The sequence below is a fragment of the Rattus norvegicus genome, chromosome 1 (genome assembly GCF_036323735.1).
Source record: "Rattus norvegicus strain BN/NHsdMcwi chromosome 1, GRCr8, whole genome shotgun sequence".
Taxonomy (NCBI): Eukaryota; Metazoa; Chordata; class Mammalia; order Rodentia; family Muridae; genus Rattus; species Rattus norvegicus.
The window spans coordinates 142,474,024-142,495,712 of record NC_086019.1 but is presented as its reverse complement, the minus strand read 5'-3'; the positions used below and the strand labels follow the sequence as shown (position 1 = coordinate 142,495,712).

Below are 21,689 nucleotides of genomic sequence, written 5' to 3'. Positions count from 1 at the left end.
CCCACTGACAAGATCAGGCGATTATCTTGCTTGACTGCGTTGGTACAATGCGCCATTCAGGTTGGGAAAGGTGACCTAAGACCTGTTTGAGATTTGAGCTTAGCTAGGACCAGACATGGAGTCAGTCTTGGTGGCCCCAGCACTCCGGAGGCAGGCACATGGGCAACAAGTTCTGGGCCAACCTGGACTACGCAGAGATTTCAAGGCCAGGCTGGACCACATAGAATCCAATAGTCAATACAAAGCCAGACTTTGGCAGGAACCTGCCTTCTAGACTGAAACCGGAACCAGCTTGCTTTTGGGTTGTGCTAATGGATATCTTCATTCGATTCTTCTTCTTTTTTTTTTTTTTTCCGGAGCTGGGGATCGAACCTAGGGCCTTGCAGTTGCTAGGCAAGTGCTCTACCACTGAGCTAAGTCCCCAACCCTGATTCTTTTTTTTTCTAAAGATTTATTCATTTATTATATGTAAGTACACTGTAGCTGTCTTCAGACACACCAGAAGAGGGCATCGGATCTCTTTACAGATGGTTGTAAACCACCATGTGGTTGCTGGGAATTGAACTCGGGACCTCTGGAAGAGCAGTTGGTGCTCTTAACCACTGAGCCATCTCTCCAGCCCCCCAACCCCGATTCTTTTTTTTTTTCCCTCCCCTTCCCCCAACCCCGATTCTTGATGCTAGAAAAACACTCTGTCACTGAGGCACACTCCTAGCCTGGTGTTAAGCTTCTAAAAAGTCCTGCGGTAGAGGCCTCTCTTTTTCTGAGAAAGGGAGGAGGAGCGGATGTGGGGGAGGGGAGGAAAGAGGGAAGGACTGGGAGGAGTGAGGAAAAGTGATGTAATGTAATTAATAAAAAACAAATCCAATAATGACAATGAGGTAGATTGTAACTTTGCGGTTCATGTGAACTCAATGCTGCCTTATTTTGATTTCCTTGTTTGTGTCGGAGCCTGGAGCTATTTTGGAGGTGGAAGCAGAAGAATTAAAAACTTTTCCGTGTGAAAGCAGTCTTCACCCAAACATGCCTCATACCTTTTCAACACAGACTTGATCTAGAGAGGAAACAGTGCATCTGCTCCTCGGTTGTAACTGTCACTTCTGCTTTAGTGCCCCGGCGTCTTCGGAGTTTAGTTTATACAAGGAGCTGCCTATGAGAGGCATTATAAAGCTGGTAAATCAGTCAAGCTACCACAGCGAGCCATTTGTGACCTCTTCCCTACCTTCTCCCGTCTTGTATGGTTTTGGATTTGACCGGGTTGGGGTGACAAAGGAATGGAGAATGGACGCACAGACACAGACAGGAAAGCTGGGATTGGGTGGCTGTGCTCACTCTGGTGGAGCAGCACGGACCACTCAGTGACTCGGAACCTCGGCATGGTTATTATGTTCAGCACCAGAGAAGGGGGTTGGCTTGTCTTGGTAGAAGGAGGAAGGCTATCTCAGGTTGCAGTCACCTGGGAGGAGGAATCAGCCTTCGCTAGGCTTGGAACACACTGCCAGAGTTTGCACTCAGACCAGAGGCTTTCTGGTCCCTCTTAGCCTCAGCCCAGGCTTTGGCAAGCTCCAGGGTCTGAGCATTGAGGGGGTCCTTGACATGGCTGGACCCCTATCAGGCAATATACTTAGGACCTCATCTGCTTGTTCTACATCCATTCAGGGCTCCTTCAGATCCCCACACTTTCTCCCTCTCCCCTCTCCCCCTCTCCCCGCTTCTGAGACAAGGCGTCATGTGGCTCAAGATGATCTGCAGCTTCTGATCCTCTTGCCTCTTCCTCTGGAGCAGGGTCATAGATATGGTCACCTTGGCCAACTTAGTCAGTGCTGGGAATGGAGCCCAGAAGTTAGTGCATGTCAGACAAACGCTCTACCAGCTGGGCTCCATGCTTGGGACTGTTACCACGTCTTGTTTTGTTAATAAAATTCTTCCTATACTCCTCCCCCCAAAGACTCCAGCGTTAAAGGGGGAGGCCACTAGGGGTGCAGTTCATAAAGCTCAGAGGTGGCGTTGGTTTAGAATACGTAAGGCTCCGGGTTTGATCTTTACCAAAATAATATATACAAAAAATGAGTAAATAAATGAAGTGCCAGCGTTTGGGCTGACAAGATGGGTAAAGGGGCCTGCCACCAAGTTCGGTTAGTTGGGTTCGATCCCCAGAACCTACTTAATGGAAGAAAAGAGCCAACTCCTGAAAGTATTATCCTTAGACCTCAGCAAGTAAGCTGTGACACGAGGGTGTGTCCCTTCCCTGCAATAATTTAAAAAGAGAGATTCGTGCATAGTAATCTTGTGCCCTGCAGCCTTGTTCACCACATCCATGAGCTTTCATAGCTTTTGCGTATGGATTGCGTATACCTTTTCTAGGTATAAGATAATGCGATCTTCGAGTTGTCATAGTGGTAATTTTACTTCTGTCTCTTCTACCTGGATATCCAAGTTCCCGTTCCTTGTACCATATTAGAGGAAGTGGCCGAGCAGAAATCCTTGCTTTGTTCCTGTCTTACCCCCTTAGTGATATCAGCTATGTTTGTTATAGGCATCCAGGACCTTTGAGGAAGTAACCGTCACTCCCAGTGTGGAGTGCTTTGCCGTGAAGTGTTGTTGAAGATGACGGATGCCGTTCCCTTGGAGCAGGACTTTTGTTTTTAGCTTCATGTTTTATTTTGTGTGCATCAGTGCTTTGCTTGCATGCATTTCCTCAGAGGCCGGAAGATGGTGTTGGATCCCCTGGAACTGGAGTTACAGATGCTTGTGAGCCACCACGTGGGTGCTAGAAATTGAACCCTGGTTCTCTGTAAGAGCAACCAGTGCTAGTAACAGCCGAGCCATCTCTTCAGGCCTCCTCTTTTTTCTTTAGGCAGTTGAGGAGTCATTTATTTTGTGTCCCCAGGAAGGCATCTAGTTGATGGCTTTTTGATAGACACCCTGTGACCTTTTGTGCTCAGCCCCGACCTGGGACTGGACTTGCAGTCCTAAGCAGCCTGCACTGATGTTGAGTTCTTGCTCTCTCTCTCTCTCTCTCTCTCTCTCTCTCTCTCTCTCTCTCTCTCGCTTACATTTTCCATATTATTTTAAAGTTGCTTTAAATTCACATGCAGCCAACTGCACTTTTTTCTGCTATACAGTTCTATTAGGTTTTTCTTTTTTGAGATTATAATATAATTACATTTTCTCATTCCCTTTCCGCCCTCTTAACCCTCCCTATACCTCTTCTTGTTCTTTTTCCATTTCATAGCCTCTTCTTTCATTAACTGTTGCTGTGTGTGTGTGTGTGTGTGTGTGTGTGTGTGTGTGTGTGTGTGTGCATGTATATGTGTGTATCCCTAGCTATAACCTGCTCTGTCTCTATGATGTTACTCACACGTATGTTTCCAGTACTGATCTTTCGGTACTGGATGACCAATTGGTCTGTTCTTGCCTGGAGGTGACTATTCCTCCCACTCCAGCTTTTCTTAGTGGCCTGGAGTTCTTCTGTATTCGGTTGAGGCCTCATGCATTTTCCTGGGTCCGCTTTGGCATGTCATGGTGTGGTCCCTGTTCAGCTCAAGTTTAGGCAGTCATACTGGTGAGAATTTATGGGCGTATCTTATGACATTCCTAGGAGACACAATCTCACAGCAAACTATCCTATCCTTTGTCTCTGAGCCTTTTTCCACCCCCTCTTCTGAAACGTCGCCTGAGCCTTAGGTGTGGGGGTGTTTCATACTTGTAGCCATAGCCACTGGGATCCATAAGTCTGCATTCTGATTGGCTATGGGCTCCTGTAATGCTCTCTATCTGTTGCAAAGAGAAGTTTAACTGATGAACAGCGAGAGCTACACTTCTCTGTGGGTATAAGGACAGGGGTTTAGAATGCAATTAGAGACTAGGCTGTTTAGTGAAGTGGTGATAAGAAGGTCTCCCCCAAGATCCATGACTCCACCAGCTCCCAGCAGTTGGCTACGTTGTCAATAACAGGCATGGTTTCCCTCTTGCTGAGTGGGTCTCAAGTCCAAATAGAGAACTGGTGGTCACCACTAAGGACTGTGTGCCTCTGTACCGTTAGGGTTCCCATGTCATGCTGGTTCATGAGCACTGTGGCTGGGTAGGACTGTTGTTTGCTTCTCGATTTCCAAGCTTGCATGGAGCCTTCTCATAGCCCCCAGGGAGGAGGCATTAGGTCAGTTCCAGCACAGGGGCTTTCAAGCCCTGTGTCTGAAGTTCAGGGTGTGTTCAACAGCAAGGGTCCTCTGCCCCCTTTGTGAGACAGAGTCTTATGTAGCTTAGGCTGACCTCAGACTTGTTATGTAGCCACGGATGGTATAAAACTCCTCCTGACCATCCTGCCCCCTAGCTCCCAAGTGCTGGGATCTTGGGTGTGAGCCCTCACACCGGGCTTCTTTCAGAACGGTTTAAGCAGGGTCTCCTAACAGTAAGGAGCTCGTCCCAGCCTGGCTCTCAGTGTGCTCCTGGTACAGAGCTGGGTGGCTGCTCTTTGTTCTCACTCCACTACCCCGACTCAAATACTGTAATTAAAGCACTCCTGTGGGAACGGGTTGTATACACAGGATTAAAACACAACCCGTGGCCTGCCTGTCAGTGGTGAAAGCCCTCACCTTCAGGCTCTGATTTCTGTCCTCTTGTCAGCCCTGAAATACTCATTTTCTTGTAGTCAAAGTGCTTTCTAAGGACAAGTATGTTTCTTATACTTGTCGCCAAGATCTATAGCCCACAAATCCTAAAATGTTTCACCACCACCACCACCATTACCACCACCACCACCATTACCACCACCACCATCGTCATCACCATCATCATCATCTTGTAGTTATTATTTTGAGGCTTTGGGCCTTACATAGCTCAAGTTGGATTTCCAATTCCTTGTCTAGCAGAGGATGGCCTTGAATTCCTGGTCTAATTTCCCCCACTTTGCACGTGTTGGGATTATAGGTCAGAAACTTTTAAATGACTTTATCATAATATCCTCCTCCTCCTCCTCCTCCTCCTCCTCCTCATCATCATCATCGCCATTAGTGTGTATGTGTGTTGGCACACTGGGGGGGGTGTGGTGGTCAGAGGTCAGCTTTGTGGACTTGGGCTCTGCTTTCCCAAAGGATTTGTGGGGATTGAACTGAGGTCACCACACTTGCTCAGTAAGTGCTCTACCCACTGAGCCATCTGCTTAGCCAGATTTTTATTTCTATTATTTGTTTGTTTGTTTGTTTGTTTGAAGTAGAGTCTCACTCTGGTGGTCAGGATAGCCCAGGACTCACTGTGTTGTCCAAGATAGCCTTGGACTTTCTATAATTTTCTCGTCTCTGCCTCCAGAGTGCTGGGATTGTAGGCTTGAACCACCACGCTGGCCAAAATCCTAAAGTATTTCCTATTTGGAACTTTTACACAAGTTTGACAATTTTTTTTTCTTTTTTGGTCTTTTCATCGTTTCTAAAGGCATTATGATGTCATCGTGTAGTGTCGTTTTTTGCACAATGTCTGTCTGATGAAATGAGTGTGCATCTCTGAGCACAACTGCTAGGTCTTAAGGTGTTGGTCTTTGTCTTTTTGAAAACTATTTCCCAAGAAAGAGGCTGAGCTGGCTCATACTCTGTCCAAGGTCCGCATGCCTCGGCCTGTTGCTCCACAGCCTCTGCTGTTAACAGCCGGACACTTGCCAATCTGATAAAGGAAACACAGGACTCATTGTAGCCTGAATTTGCTATTCTCTCATTACAATAAGAATTAGCATTTTAAGTCTAAACAGTTATTTTTAATTAACTAAACAACAAATAATCAATAAACAAACACATTTAGGAAAGAGGGTCCCATTCTGTAGCCCAGACTAATCGGAACTCATTATGGATGGAGCACACACTGGGGATCTGATCTGGAACTGCTGTCTAATCCTCCTGATCCAGCTTTCTAAGACTTGGCACTACAAGCATGAGCCACCACCGCTCCTGGATTATTTTATTTTATCGACTTATCTTTGCTGGGTTGGGGATCGAATCCAGGGTCTCCAGCATGCTTAGGGAAGCACTCCATCATCGAGCTCCCTTTTAAAATTTCCTCCAGAGCAATTTTCTCCGGTCCAGTCCATTCAGGAAGCGGGACTTGGCCTCAGGCTGAGGACTGGCAGCGGGGGGTGAAGGGCGTGGCTCACCGGGAGGCTGAGGCACTGGACCCCCCCACCCCCCTTCAGCCCTCCCTCTTCCCACTGTGGTCTCGGAGCTCCGCCCAGAGTCCTCCCGGGGCTGTCCGGGGCGGAGCCCTGGGGCCAGTGGGCGGAGCTGAGCGCCTGATTTATTCCCCTGTGAGAGGAGCGGACGCAGGAACTCTCCGGTCCCAGCATCGGAGCTTGTGGACCATTTCCCGCGTCCCGCAGCATGCAGTTCTCCCGTGTGCTGGCCGCGCTGTGCGGTGTGCTGCTCTGCGCCTCCGGCCTCTTCGCTGCGTCCGGTGAGTCCCTCTGGCCTCGCCCCTCTTCTGCCCGCCGCTCGGAAGTTCTCAGCGGGGCCCTCCCTCTATCTTTACTGTTGACAAACTTGAGCAAAGCCTGGAGGGGGACGCTCAGGGGCTGCATCCGGGTAGGAGAGGCGAACGTGCTTCTGCGTGCTCTGCCCTGGGGCCTTGAGGCTGTGATCCTAGCTTTTGCACCGAGCGGTGACCCTGGACACCCGGTGACAGCCCAGCCTCCCCCGGGGATGTGACTTACACATAACAAAGGAATCCGCTGCGTCCTGCCTCTTTTTACCGCGTCTGTAAAATGAGGCCACCGAACTGTGTCTGCTTTCCAATCCTAACAATTTGGGAGAATATAGTACTCTTGTGAGGGTACATCTCCAGTTAACTTAACCAGAAACTCTCTTCTGAACCCACCTGGCTAGAAAATCCAATGAACTTCTGTGCCCCACTTGTTGGTGTTTGATCAGATAAGGGAAGAAAGGACTGAGGGGCCCGTGCGAGAGACTGACTATAGGTGGGGCGGGTCTGGAACTTAGAAAAGGGATTCCTGCCCCCGGCTGGCCTTGGCCGGCTGCTTTATCTCCCCTAGCCCTCCTCCTCCGCTCTGAGGTCCCCGGTAGAAGTCTGGGCCTCTTGCGGGATGCTTGTGGAGAGTTCATCATGAAAAAGCAGTGCCCACGTGGGGCCGGTGAGCGGCTCAAGCAGCCTCGACATCGTTTCTCATAGAAATGGGACTGGCGAGATCACAGGCAGGAGCGATCACAGCTAGGCTCAGCTCTGTCGGCCTAGCACAGGATCTGACCTCGGGATTGGAGCTGAAGGCATTGGGTGCTCCAAGCTTTCACGAACTGGGAACTGCTAGTCTGTTCACTCAGCTGGAAAGATGCCTGGGGTCTCCTCTGATCCTTTTTACCCCTTATCTTTGCCTTCTCCACAACATTGCCAAATGTTCTTGGAGACACTTCCCAGAGCAGGACCCTGAAGTCCCATAGGATTTATAGAGGAGCTGGCCTCTCCGGGTCTCATATGCAGGTGGCCAGCCTCAGTCCCAACGCTGCTGCTGGCCACCTTCCACTTTCTGATTTCCTCTCTGGACCCTTGGTTTGGTTCCAGGTGCAGCTGTAGGGAAGGCTAGAAGCTGGGCCCTTGTTGGTATGGGGTGCCTAGGCCTTGGCGGATCCAGAGTCTCCATGTGAGGCTGTGTCTGTGCCCTTCCAGGTCAGAGGGGATTAACCTGCTATTTAAAGCAAGTGACTAATAGTTCTGCCACAGCGCCTTAGGATCCCCAGGCCCTTGCCGAGGGAGCTGTGTGGGCTGGTGCTCATTAATGGTGTTGCCTGCCTGCAGCTTGGGAGTCTGAGCTCCCTGGGGCCTTGAGCTTTGAGGAGGGCCCTTGTGCTTTGGGTGGGCAGCTGTGGGGAGGAGAAGAGATCTCTGAGGTTTGATTCCAGTGCCGAGTTTGGGGTGGAGTCTAGTAGGACAAAGGGGAGCTGCTGTTCAGTGATTGGTGCCAGTGTCAGGGTACCAGAGATAGATGGGAGTAGGGTAAGCTTCTGAGACAGGGTCTTCTAGTCCCTGTTTGGACATGGAGATGGGGCGGGGTTTGCCAGCGCTTGGCTGAGCTGCATAGTCCGTCAGTTCACAGGCCAGGTGAACTCAGCCCCAGCTTACCCCACCTCTCTTCCTCTGTTCTCCGTTCTGGTTGACGGTGCACATCCGTCACTCAAGGTGCTCCCAAAGCTCCCGGGATCTCTCCAGCTTTCCTCCACCTCTTCAGTTCCTGTTCTACGAAGCCTCTCGAATTCACCTGCTCATGTTCCCTTTGTCCTAATGTGTCATTCAGCCTGTGAGCTGGGTCTGCTGCCACCAGACCTGCACTTCTTAGCTTGTCAGCCTTGTCCTGGGGTTTTTAGCTTTCCTCCTTTCAAACTTCAATCTGGCTTCAGAGAGGGAGAGGGAGATGGAGAGAGAAAGGGAGAGGGAGACAGACAGACAGACACACACACAGAGACAGACACAGAGAGACAGACAGACAGGCAGACACATATACACAGAGACAGACAGACAGACACATACACATGGAGACAGACAGACAGACACACACACACACACAGAGTGGTGGGGTGTCTGAGACTTGTCAGCCAATGCTGGGGAGACTTAAGGAAGATTAAAAAGCCGTTGACAGACTGTGGCATGCAAAATCTGAACTTGTCGTTCTTAAGGTCCCTCTTCTTCCGGTCCGAGTCCAGTCACATCTGAACCGTTCTCCAACTTGCCACGCCCTCAGCGTGTCTGCTTCTCTCTAGACTATTATTTTCCTGTTCCTTGTCATCTTTTTCATTCTGACTTAAAAAAAAAAAGTGTTTGCTTTCTTGTCTATGTATGTGTATGAGCCCGAGTGTATTATAATTGGCACTGCGGGCATGCAGGACCCTCAGAGGTCAGAAGAGGACCGTAGACCCTCTGAAACAGAAGTTCTAGGTGGTTGTAAAACACCATGTAGGTGCTGAGAACCAAACCAGGCTTCTCTGTCAGAGCAGTAAGTGCTCTTAATCTCTGAGCCATTCCTCTAGCTGCACCTATAGATTTAAAGATTTGTTTCACTTTTTTACAAATTATGTATATATGTCTCTGTGCAGGCAAGTGCATCTGAGTACAGGTGCCTAGGCATCTGCTCACGCCAGACAAGTGCTATCATTGAGCCATATCCCTAGTCTCACCGGCTTCTTAAGCATAGGATGACAGCTAACTTTAGGAGTCCAGCGTGTGCACGTGGTAGCCGGACTCTTAAGTGCTTACCAAATGACTGTGTTTGGCCTGCTGTTGCAGGTGACTTCTGTGACTCCAGCCTGTGCCTGAATGGTGGGACCTGCTTGATGGGCCAAGACAATGACATCTACTGCCTCTGCCCTGAAGGCTTCACAGGCCTTGTGTGCAACGAGACTGAGAAAGGTACCTGTGCCCAATGACCTGCTCCCCTGTCTCTTCCCACGTGGGTAGCCCTTGTTCCAGTAGAAACTCTCAGCCACTTGGAAAAGCCAGCGATTTTAGTATGTGGGCAAATTGATCCTTTCAGAGACCCTCTTGGGTCCAGGATGATGGCGGTAGGGAAGAGGCTGATTTGGATGGGTCTTGGCTGGGTCCTGTGTTGCTTTTTACTGTGTTCTGTCCTTTTCAGAACACCTCTCCATCTGATCTGCCTTCTTGCTTCCAGGACCGTGTTCCCCAAACCCTTGCTTCCACGATGCCAAATGCCTGGTGACTGAGGACACACAGCGAGGGGACATCTTCACTGAGTACATCTGCCAGTGCCCTGTGGGCTACTCGGGCATCCACTGTGAACTCGGTGAGCACTGGGGGCCTGTTGCTTGGCACGGGCACTTGTGGTGATGTTGCCTCTGTGAAGACTGAGGAAGGGGGCAGAGTTCGGTGAGGAACCCATTGTCCCGAACCAGACTTCAGGCCTAGCTTCCTCTCTTGGGCCTTTAGGTCAGGCCTGGTGTTGTGGGGGATGAGAGAGTGTGAGGACTGAGGTCATGGGAATGCCATTTCCTGGAGACATACAGTGTCAGAGTTAAATCTTGGGACTTGTTCACCAGTAAGAAACAGGCATGCTATTTAACTTGGAGGCAGGACCAGCTCATAGAGGTCAGGGAGGAGGGGGGAGGCTGTGTCGTTCTGTGCTATAGGAAGGCCAGAAGCCTGGTATATAGGGAGGAGCTGACCTGTCTGACCTGTTTGGCTATCCCCTGGGCTTCAGAGTGGCCTGGGTGAGTGCCAGCTAGCACTGCTGGTGATAGTTCAACATGCTGCCTGCCCCCAGCTCTGCCCTGCGCATACCAGGGCTTTTCTTATCCTGTGTCACATGGGAAGGAAGGGCTGTGTTCAGACAAGGGAGGGAGGAAGGAAGGTGTGTGTGTGTGTGTGTGTGTGTGTGTGTGTGTGCACACTCTTATAGTGGGGGTTTGGCAGTGTCCAGTTTTCAGCTATCTAGGCTAGGAAGTGGATATTCTGAGGGTCCTCCTTCAGGCAGGTGTGTGTTGTGCTCTGAGGTTAGCTGAAGGAGGGGAAAACTGGGCCAGCTATGTGGGGTCTGGGCCCCAGGATGGCAGGCTATAGGCAGAGCGCATGGCATACCCCCGACTTAAGAGGAGACAGAGCAGAGGCCTATTCTTTGAAGGCTGGACTAAAGCCAGATGAGTTTGAGATTCTGAGGGGGAGAATGGGGAAGCTCCTGATTGCTCAGGCAGATGGAGGGCTGGGTGGAGCCAAGCAAGCCTGCTAATTACCGAGTGGGAGCTGGGCTAACCATGGTGTACCTGGGTGTGAATTAGCCACGCAGCCTTCTCTGGGCTGCCAGGTCTAGAGTTGTCTCTAGGCTGCATGGTAACACCTGGAGCAGAGGGTAGGTGGTGGCCACACCAGCTGCAGGAGTGAGGGGGGCAGAGGGACCGCACTCTTTGTTACACTGTTTCTGGTGCCAATGCCAAGGCTGCACCTTTGGGTCCCTTGGGGTGTGGAGATGGTGGGTGTGAGGCATCAGATCTAGGATGTCCAGCCCCATTGGGCATCTTACCCTCTCTGTAAGATTGGCAGTACCTGCTCAGGATGAGCCTCCACGGCTAGAGTCCTGTAGGTTATCCCCAGGGCCGCTGGTAGCAGAAGCTTGAGCACACACCATTGGTGCCCAGAGGGATGGAGAGGTCTTCTTGCCAACAGCTTGACCGCTCTCCTGAGTTTCTGGTGTTGTGGTACTGGTTATGCAGAGGTGATGGGGCTATGGCTGGGAACATGCTAGCACGTGGGTGGGCGGGTAAGGACTTGGTGGTCGAAGGTACAAAGGATACAGAAGAAAGCAGAATGGTTCTCATCCTCTCCTCAGAAAGCTGCTGAGGGGTGAGTACCATGTGGAGTAGGTGTGATGCCAGAAGCCTCTGAGCCAAGGCAGGAGAATTCACAGGTCCAAGGGTAGCATGGGCAACTGGGAGTGACCCTGTTCTCAAAACAGTAAGGCCTGGGGTTGTAGCTCAGTGGCGGAACCCTTGCCTAGCCTCACACTAAGAAGATGAGGAAAAGCCTGCTTTGTTGGAGTTATCTTTGCTGTTCCGTACTGTCCAAGGCAACTCCCCTCCCAAACCCACTCCTGGGCGAGCCAGGGCTAGGGATGTGGAGGAAGAGGCCATCCTGCTTTTCTCTCCTACCAGAGACCACCTCCTACCTGGATGGAGAGTACCTGTCCAGCCCAGCCGTCCCTACCACAGCCGTCCCCACCACAGCCATCCCCACCACAGCCGTCCCCACCACAGCCGTCCCCACCACAGCCGTCCCCACCCCGGCCCCCAACCCCGATCTTTCCAACCACCTAGCCTCCCGTGAGTTAACTCTGCTGGCCCCTTGTCTCCTGTGTCTCCCGTGCCGTCTTCTCTTCCAACTGGTGTCAGTGTCCCTTGGTGTTACCTGCTCTGAGTGAGGGTCTGAGGTTCTCCCTGTCTCTAGGTCCTCATGAGAGGCCACGTTGTTTTTTCTTCTCTTGTCCTGTGGACATGGCTGGGTTATGGAACTTTGGATTAGGCCCCTGATGGTTGCTCTCTCCCTGCAGGCTGTTCCACAAAGCTGGGCTTGGAAGGGGGCGCCATTGCCGATTCACAGATTTCTGCCTCGTCTGTGTATATGGGCTTCATGGGCTTGCAGCGCTGGGGCCCGGAGCTGGCTCGCCTGTATCGCACAGGGATTGTCAATGCATGGACAGCCAGCAGCTATGATAGCAAGCCCTGGATCCAGGTAGGAAAAGACACAGGGCAGGGTGATAGGGAACACAGGGAGAGGTGACCGTGAGGAAAGGGTCTGTATATGGAGGGCAGCCGTGGGCCTGGAGCCAAAGGGCAGATTATGAGAAGAGATGGTCTTCTTTGATATGGGGGAGGGGTTGGCACCTACAGGGCCTCTTGGGGTCTTTTGAACTCAGGGGCTCTTCACAGCATAGGCTCCAGAACCTCAGGAGAGAAACCAGCCCCTTGGAGAAAGAACCTAGTGAGCTAGCCAGTTGGCTTTGGATGGAAACGCTAGATGATAAGGAGACCACCTTTCTCACCCGGGGTCCAGGTGGACTTTCTGCGGAAGATGCGGGTATCAGGTGTGATGACACAGGGTGCCAGCCGTGCCGGGAGGGCGGAATACCTGAAGACCTTCAAGGTGGCTTACAGCCTCGATGGACGCAGGTTCGAGTTCATCCAGGATGAAAGCGGAACCGGAGACAAGGTGCGTCTAAGGAGCGGGCACTAACGTCAGGACCCCCAAGAGTCTAGCCCTTATGGAGAAGCAGGAGCAGCCTGAGGGTTGGGGTGAATCTTCAAGCGCCCCTTGATATGTAGAAATGGATAGATCTTGATCATATTCACGTTCTGTGGTCGCAGGACGCAATCTCAGCCTTCAGAGACTCAGAGTAGTGCCATGCCCAGGCAGGGGCAGTGGTTGTGGTGGATTTGACCTTTGTTCTGAACATTTCGGGGCTGCCATGTACAGTTGTAAAGGTGTAATTAACTGAGTGGGCACTGTTCACAGCACAGATACCATACAGGTCTATATATCTGTCAGAAAGTTGCTGTTGTTATAAATGCACACAGAGGCCCTCTAGATAGCCCTGTGTGAGCAGGGGTTTATGCCAGGGCCCTGTGATGACCAAGAGGTGAGTGACAAGGACAGTATCCTGATGGTGGTGGAGAATCAAAGCAAAGGCTGCAGGCTGAGTCCATGTGGGCTCCGTGGAGGAGGCTGTTCTTCCAACCTTCGATGGCCTCCTGCTTCTTCCTCCAACCCTGCCCCTTCTCTTGTAGGAGTTTATGGGTAACCAGGACAACAACAGCCTGAAGATTAACATGTTCAACCCCACTCTGGAGGCACAGTACATAAGGCTGTACCCTGTCTCGTGCCACCGCGGCTGCACCCTCCGCTTCGAGCTCCTGGGCTGCGAGTTGCATGGTGAGTGCCGAGAAGAAGCTTCCTCTGTCTCTGCCTGATCTGCTCAGGAGTTCCTGTGGAGACTGACCCCCTGCTTCCTGCCTGGGAGTTCCAGTTATGTGCTGTCTGCCAGTCCACTGCCCTGGGCATTTTGGATAGCCATTTCACGTCTCAGTATTTCTGCTTATTTTGGTTCCTGGTGCTTCTAGAACAGGCAGTGAATTCCCCCATCGCAGGGGAATTGTCTGTTCTCTTTGTTGCTGTATTCCCAGGGCCTCAGACACGTGGGTGCTTAGTTAAATCTTTGATGAGGGATGAATGAATGAATGGAAGGGCTGCATTATTCATCCAAGATACCCAGCTGGGAGGTGCAAGCATAGTGCTTTCCCTTCAGGCGTCTGCCACCCGCATTGTGCCATCATGCGGGTGCTTCTAGGACCATAGAGCTTGGAGTTAGAGGGGATTTAGAAAGGGACAGGTTGCTGCTGAACCAGGGAGATTACCCTCTGAAGAGGACCTTCTGACCAATACTGCCATCTAGTTAAGGCCCACTGTCTCTTTTCTGAGGTCTGTTTCTCTTTGCAGCCATAGTGCCACCTACTGGCCATATGGGGTAACTACAGGGCTGACTGCTCACCGTCTTTGAAGACCTGCCCGGAACACCTGGCTGTGCCTTCTTTCCCTGTTAATGGCACTGTTTCCCCGTTTCTGCATTTTAGATACCACCTACAGCTGAAATCTGGGTCTCACTGGTTTCTCCCCTCCCCTCCACTTAGGTTCTAGCAACTCAGGGCTTTGTGATTACTAGCCATACCTGCCACTACTGAGCCACACCCAAGCCCTGGTCTATTTTTTTTTGGTTTTTTTTTGTTTGTTTTGTTTTTTGTTTTGTTTTGTTTTGTTTTTGGTTTTGAAACAGGGTTGCTCTACAGAGCCCTGGCTGTCCCTGAACTCATGGAGATCCACTTGCCTCTGTCTCCTGAGTGCTGGGATTAAAGGCATGCACCATCACGCCTACTCCGCTACCCCTTTAAAAGTATAGATTTAAGCTAGTAAGCTTCTGTTACCAAACATGGGCCACAGTGTGTACCACAAGAAGCTGAACTCGGCCCCTGTGCTCAAGAAGCCAATTGAAACAGCGAAATTAATGGTCAAAAGCAGAAAGAGATGTATTCAGTGTGGCCATGTAAGGGAAGGCGGACAGAGACCCAGTGGTTCCCTCAAGTCCATCTTTGGGATCCTGAGCTATGTTAAAAGTTTAAATAGAGGGCCAGGGACACACTGGCAGGTCTAAGCAGTCCTGGGTCGTGGCCCCACCCACTCCTGACTCATCATTGTCCGGGCTTCTGTCTCATCCTGATCTGACAAGTTGTTAGAATGTACAAAAATCTTCAGGGAGGCACATTCCTGTTCTCCCGGTGGCATGGGATTCCCTGGGAAATTTGCATCTGTTGGTACTCATTGTTTCAGTAGTCTGATAGTCGCGGGAGAGACACACGTATCTTTCAGATTATTGAGTTTTGCAGGAAGGTTATCCTTCTCACAGGTCACTGCCTTTTGCATCATGTGACTTAGTGTCTGGCAAAGGGCAGAGCTAGGTCTGGTCTGGCCACTGCTCCCTGGGGCTGCTGGCTTGAGGCCTTTGGTTCTCCAGGTTTCCAGGATAGTTAGTGAAGCCCTGAGTGATTTAAGTCTTGGGGTAGGGCAAGTTGAGCCTCACATCGGAGAGCAGAGCTGTGTCCTCTGCTTCCTTCCCGTCCTGGCCCACCTTTCTCTGTAACCCAGTCTGTTAGCTCCAGAGTGTTGGGGTGTGTGTGTGTGTGTGTGTGTGTGTGTGTGTGTGTGTGTGTGCATGTGCACTGTACATGTGGGTGGAATGAGGCCCGAGTGTCCTGGGAGTCCACAAGGCTCGCCAGACCAGGGTTGTTATTTTTAGCAGACAGTCTTTGGTGAGTTAACTGTTTAATTTAGACAGTTACTAAGTTTCCCCTAAATACCTAGATCCAAGGAGCTGAACAGGTGAGACCTTTGACCTCATGAAACTTGCAGGGAGTCAGAGGTGAGATTAGTAAATAAAAGGAAGGTCAGGGGTGGGCAAGATGGCTGAGTAGTTAAGAGCACCTGCTCCTTTTCCAGAGGACCTGGGTTGATTTATAGCACCCACATCAGGGGCTCACAATCATGTGGAAGGCCAGTTCCAGAGGTCCCAGTGCTTTCTTCTGGCCTCAGTGCACTGCTTCTACAGCGCGCGCACACACACACACACACACACACACACACACACACACACACACACACACACACACACAAATAAATACTCAGGCACATATTATAAAGAAAGAAGAGAAAAGAAGAAAAGTCAGCTAGCAGCAAGAAGTCTGAAGGAGGAAGTGATGGAGTCCAGGGAACAGCTGGAGAGCCAGTCCCAGGGAGATCTTAGAAGGGGTATTCTAGGTGGAGAATTGCAAGGCCAAAGGTCCTGGGGGTTGTTGAAGGATAAGAAAGCTGCTGGGGCTGCAGGCTGAAGTGTGCAGGGAGACTTGAAGAGAGATGGGCACCACAGACCAACTGTTTTAGCATTTTCCAACCCTTCTCTGGACCTACTGGGGCGGAATTTTTAATATTGTTTACGTTCCGGTTCTGGTGATTTTATTTAAAAAAAACCAAAATATTTATTTATGTATTTTATGTGTATGAGTGCTCTATCTGCATGTACCCCTGCAAGATAGAAGAGGGCATCAGATCCCGTACAGATGGTTGTGAGCCACCGTGTAGTTGCTGGAAATTGAACTCAGGACCTCTGGAAGAGCAGTCAGTGCTCTTGACCATTGAGCCATCTCTCCAGTCCCCTAGTTCTAGTGATTTCACCCAGGGCAGATACTCTGTCACTGAGCTAAATGTTCAGAGTCTGTCTCTTTAATTTTTAAGAGGCGGGATTTTGCTATTCAGCCCTAATCACCAAAGACACTGTCTGCTACAAATAACAACCCTTGTCTGGGGAGATTTATGACCTCCAGGACACCAGGGCCTCACTCCAGATTGGCCTAATCTTGGCAATTCTTCTGCCTCCACCTGCTAGGATCACAAAAAGGTACACCATGCCTGGCCAGCTTGTTTATAAGATCTGCCGTCTCTGTGGAGAGCCACAGAGGGTCTCACTTCACAGAGGAGGGAGAAGCTGACCCCCAGTGAGGCAAGGACTTGTGCATGCATATCCTGAGGTCATGGTCTATAGTTTGCAGTCTCTGCGAGGCCCATGCCAGGGATAATTGTACAGGGTCCTATCCCTAGGAGATGAGGAGAATGAGTAATGTCTGAAAAGTAGTCCCAGGGTAGTGGCTACCTCAGAAGGTCCCAGTCCTGGATGAGCGAGCTCACAGCGCAGGAGTCTCTGTGGAAGCAGGGTGATGGCTGCCTGGCCTGCCTTTTGTATGGAATGACTCTGCAGGCACCTTCGGGAGGCAGGCATCTGGGGGGACACACTTTCCAGATGAAAATGTGGCTTTTCATCCCCACTGCCACATTCTTCCGCCTTTTACGGGACACAGTTGCAGGGTGGGGATGTGGCCGGACATGAGAGACGGACCATTATCAGCCCGGGAGTTTTACTTTCTATTTAGCATGACCTGTTCATCTGGGAGCAGTATAAGTGCAAACTTGTCGGTCATTCCTGAGAGTGAGCCTGGAGGCAGTGGGAGGAAACAAAGGCTGTTCTCCGGGTACACACCCCAGCATGCTAGACATGTTGGGGTGAGCCGAGGCCCTCCACTCGGTCTTAGAGAAATGTTCTCGGGAAGGACACAGAAGCAGCTCCCAAACTCTAGGAATTCCTGGGCTTCAGTAGCCTGTAGCCGCTGGAGGGGAGGGGTGTTTGCTGTACATCACTGGATGACTCCATACAGGACTTTACAGGTCCTGGCATGGGGGATGATGTCACATTTGGGGTGGTGGTCAGGATCAGGTGTGTGAGATGTGGGTACAACCTCTCTGTGGTTGTGGGCAACACCTCCCGGCCTCCGTTTTCCCATGCCGATAGCTACTTACTTGTTCAGTGTGTTCTGTGGCTAACGTAACTCCTGTGATGTCAGGAAGCACCCAGCTGTGGGAGGTGTCCTAAGAGAAGGGGAGGGAGTGCTGGGAGTTTGGCCATGTCAGGGGGTGTTGGTGATCTTCTTGGTGCAAATTGGGATGGGGATGGGGGTTGGAGCTGAGTCTAGCTGACTGTAGTGAAGAGATAGCGGAGAGCAAGCAAGGATAAGAGAACAACTGAGGCCTGGGGAGATGGCTTACCGGTTAAGAGCACTGACTGCTCTTCCAGAGGTCCTGAGTACAAATCCCAGCAACCACATGGTGGCTCACAGCCATCTATAATGGGATCTGATGCCTTCTTCTGGTGTGTCTGAAGACAGCTACAGTGTACTTATATACATAAAATAAAAAAAAAACAACTTTAAAGAGAGAGAGAGAGAAAGAGAGAGAGAGAGAGAGAAAGAGAGAGAGAGAGAGAGAGAGAGAGAGAGAGAGAGAGAACCAACAGTGGCCTTGGAAGGCAGGTAGGAAGTCCAAGAGGATGCTAAGTTGGGCATCATGGCCTAGTCCCAGATGTTAGGAAGCTGAGGATGAAGGGTCTTCTAATAGGTTTTTTGGGGGGTGGTGGTGGTGGTGGTGGTGGTTCGAGGCAGCGTTCTTTGTGTAGCCCTGGCTGTCCTGGAAACTGGAAGATCTCTTGAGACCAGGAGTTCAAAGGCCAGTCTGTGTGATACAACTGAACTCAGCTCAGAAAACAAAGGCTGGTGGTCACTTAATTGGGAAGCGTGCTCATGAGAAGCTTGGTTTCGGCGTGCAGCACCACATAACCTAGGTGTGGGGGTGCATGGCTGTAGTTCCTTTACTCTGGTGGTGTAGGTAAAGATCAGATGTTCAAGGTCATCCTTGGCTGCATAGTGAGTTTAAGTCAGCCTGGGCTCCACAAAATACTGCCTCAAACCAAACCAAACCAAACCAAACCAAACCAAACCAAACAAAATCCTAAACTAAAATAAAAGCCGTTTGGGAACCGCAGCCCTTTCTCTTTTTATCATCTTGAACCTACACATACTGGTGACAGCCCCTTTTGCCCACAGGATGCTCTGAGCCCCTGGGCCTGAAGAATAACACGATTCCTGACAGCCAAATAACAGCCTCCAGCAGCTACAAGACGTGGAACCTGCGTGCCTTTGGCTGGTACCCCCACTTGGGGCGGCTGGACAATCAGGGCAAGATCAATGCCTGGACAGCTCAGAGCAACAGTGCCAAGGAATGGCTGCAGGTGAGAGCGGGTGGGATTTGTGACCCTGCCCAGCCCCAACCGCTGCTCTCCAAGGGATTCCCCGAAAAGCCTTAGTTTTCTTTGTTTCTTTTTCTCTTTCTTCTTTCCAGGCTACCCATTTTCTCTTGATCCTGCTTTGTTGTGCTTTCACACTTGCACATGCACACACACACACATAGACACACAGTCACACACATACATGCACATACATATACACATACACACGCACTCACATGCACTCACACACATGCACACAGGCACTCACATACAGTCACACACATGCAGTCACACACATGTGCATGTACATGCACACACATACATGCACATACACACATATATGAACATACATACACACACAGACATACCTACACACATACACACCCATTCACACACACATAAATATACTCACAAACACACATACCTACACACATAAACACATGGACACACACATCCACTGCTCATACACACCCACTCATACATAAACACTCACAGACACACACATACATATACCTACACACACAGTGACACATACTGACACACGCACGCGCTCGTACACACACACACACACACACACACACAGAGAGAGAGAGAGAGAGAGAGAGAGAGAGAGAGAGAGAGAGGTAGCACCGTCTCGTCAGCTATCACAGAGTTGACAAAGCTTGCCTGTGGGCAGCAGGGCAGAATGGCAGAGGGCACTTTAGGACTAAACCACTTCAGCAAAGCACATGTGTTCTCCCACTCAGTGTAACTGGGAAATCTCAGAGAGAATGGAAAACCAGAGGTAGAGAATGGAGAATGCAGATGGGGAAACTGAGTCCTGGCAGATTGTGTGGTGCTTACCTGCTGGTTGCGGGTGAGCAGGGCTTATAGCCTACATCTGGGGACTGCCTGTCCAGGGGTCAGTTTTCAGGATAGTCAGGGAAAGGACAAACCTAGGCCAGAGGTGCTCAGTCGGGGTCGGGTTCATCAGGAGCCACCCGCTCTTGGACTCTCTCAGGACCATGTAAGGCTCCAGGCAGCCTGACAGGTTTCAGAAGCAATTCCCACTCCTATAGGCTGTGGTCTCTCAGCCTGTTCATCACACCCCAGTATACATCTGATGCAGGACCTGGCAGAGTTGGCCAAGGCCCGGACCTGTGAAATACCCTTCACTAAGCTTTACTGTGCTGGAGTTCGTGGGTGTCAAAGTGGATCATTTATGTGCCTTTGTTTATTTTGACTTCACATCTTTGTCATATTGGAGATAGAACTCAGGGTCTTGAGCATCCTAGACCAGTGCTGTGCCACTGAACTATATCCCCTGTCCTTGGTATTTTGAGGCAGGTCGTTGATATGTAGTCAGGCTGGCCTTCTACTCCATTGTCAACCTCCCAAATGCTGGGGTTACAGGTGAGCACCACCACACAGGCTTTATCTTCTGGATGAGTGTCCTAGGGTTTCTACTGCTGGGATGAGACATCATGGCCAAAAAGCAAGTTGGGGAGGAAAAGGCTTATTCAACTTACACTTCCATATTGCTGTTCATCATTGAAGGACGTCAGAGCAGGAACCCAGATGGGGCAGGAACCTGGAGGCAGGAGCTAATGCAGAGGCCATGGAGGGGTGCTGCTTACTGGCTTGCTCCACATAGCTTGCTCAGCCTGCTTTCTTATACAACCCGTGGGTGGAAGCACTCACCATGGGCAGGGCCCTCCCCCATCAATCACAAATTGAGAAAATGCCTTACGCTAGACCTTAGGGAGGCAGCTTTTTTCCTCACTTGAGGTTTCTCCTTTCAGATAACTCTAGCTTGTGTCAATTTGACATAAGACTAGCCAGCGCGAGGAGGAAATAGGCTAACAGGTCATCCCCAGTGTGTCTGCCTTTACACCTTCTTGAAGAAGCTCCAACCTAGAATGATGAATGTTTTTTTTTTTTGTTTTTTTTCTTTCTTTCTTTTTTTTTTCCTGTAGGTTGACCTGGGCACTCAGAAAAAAGTGACAGGAATTATCACCCAGGGGGCCCGTGACTTTGGCCACATCCAGTATGTGGCATCCTATAAGGTAGCCCACAGTGATGATGGTGTGCAGTGGACCGTATATGAGGAACAAGGAACCAGCAAGGTGGGTGTCTGTCCGGCTGCAAGTCCTGGGATGCTGTGGGGTTCTGATGGGTGGAGGAGGTGGCAGACTGTGGGGCACTCCTGACACTCCAATTGTTTCCAGGTCTTCCAGGGCAACTTGGACAACAACTCCCACAAGAAGAACATCTTTGAGAAACCTTTCATGGCTCGCTATGTGCGTGTCCTTCCACTGTCCTGGCATAACCGTATCACCCTGCGCCTGGAGCTGCTGGGCTGTTAGTGCCCAGTCCTTCCAGCCCAAGTGACGAGGACGGCCAGAGGCTGAGGGGCCTCCTGGCCCTGCCTCCCAGGCCCTGCTGCCTTCTGTGGCTGACACCTTCTCAATCCTCCCTCTTGATTGCACTGGGACTACAGGCAGGAAGGGCAAGGGGGTTTCAGAGTTGCCCCTCACCCTTCCCCTCACCCTGCAGCCCCCACAGGCCTCCTGCTAGCCCCTTCTCTCAGGCATTCTGGGGGAGTTGGACAGGTCTGAGATGAATAGAGAAGAAGAGTGAAGTTGGGGTATGTGGGCTGCTGTACCAACCACCCCAAGTCCTAAACTTTCTCCAGGGGTTGACTCAAGACTAAAGGGAACCTCTGGTTGCCCACCCGTCTCTGCACACCGCACATCCCTCCATGTTCCATTCCTGGAAGGAGAGGCCCACGTCCGCTTGCTGCCCCTTGGGTCACCAGATCCTGCCTCTTATCTCCTGAGACCCCTCTTGACCCTCGCTCTGGAGCCTCGGTTGACAAGAGGACTGTCGGGTCTGGAGAGATAGATGGGCTCTGGGTGGTTGGCGAGCTGGCTATGGGACCTCTGCTGGCTTGCTACCCAAGCTAACAAGCAGATTCCAAAATACATTTGTGCTCTCCACTGGACCT

At 50.9% G+C, this 21,689-nt stretch overlaps 1 protein-coding gene across 2 annotated transcripts; it reads left to right on the top strand.

The window, feature by feature from the left end:
- Positions 1-6,281: 6,281 nt before the first annotated feature.
- On the top strand, positions 6,282-21,686 carry Mfge8 (milk fat globule EGF and factor V/VIII domain containing). Of its 2 annotated transcripts, NM_001040186.2 has the most exons (10): positions 6,282-6,435; positions 9,271-9,393; positions 9,656-9,787; positions 11,646-11,813; positions 12,041-12,222; positions 12,544-12,699; positions 13,275-13,419; positions 18,522-18,706; positions 20,659-20,808; positions 20,911-21,686. In NM_001040186.2, exons 1-10 carry the CDS (start codon positions 6,363-6,365, stop codon positions 21,046-21,048), a joined length of 1,452 nt encoding a protein of 483 aa, NP_001035276.1. In that variant the 5' UTR covers positions 6,282-6,362; the 3' UTR covers positions 21,049-21,686. The 2 variants fall into 2 exon arrangements, with proteins under 2 accessions (NP_001035276.1, NP_036943.1); NM_012811.3 differs by lacking the exon at positions 11,646-11,813.
- Positions 21,687-21,689: the final 3 nt, after the last annotated feature.

What these genes read in the sequence shown, in the direction of transcription:
- Mfge8 (NM_001040186.2), top strand. Translation starts at nt 6,363, where the DNA reads ATGCAGTTCTCCCGTGTGCTGGCCGCGCTGTGCGGTGTGCTGCTCTGC. An exon ending in CGGCCTCTTCGCTGCGTCCG is followed by an intron (nt 6,436 to 9,270) that starts GTGAGTCCCTCT and finishes CTGCTGTTGCAG; the next exon opens with GTGACTTCTGTGACTCCAGC. An exon ending in AGGAACAAGGAACCAGCAAG is followed by an intron (nt 20,809 to 20,910) that starts GTGGGTGTCTGT and finishes AATTGTTTCCAG; the next exon opens with GTCTTCCAGGGCAACTTGGA.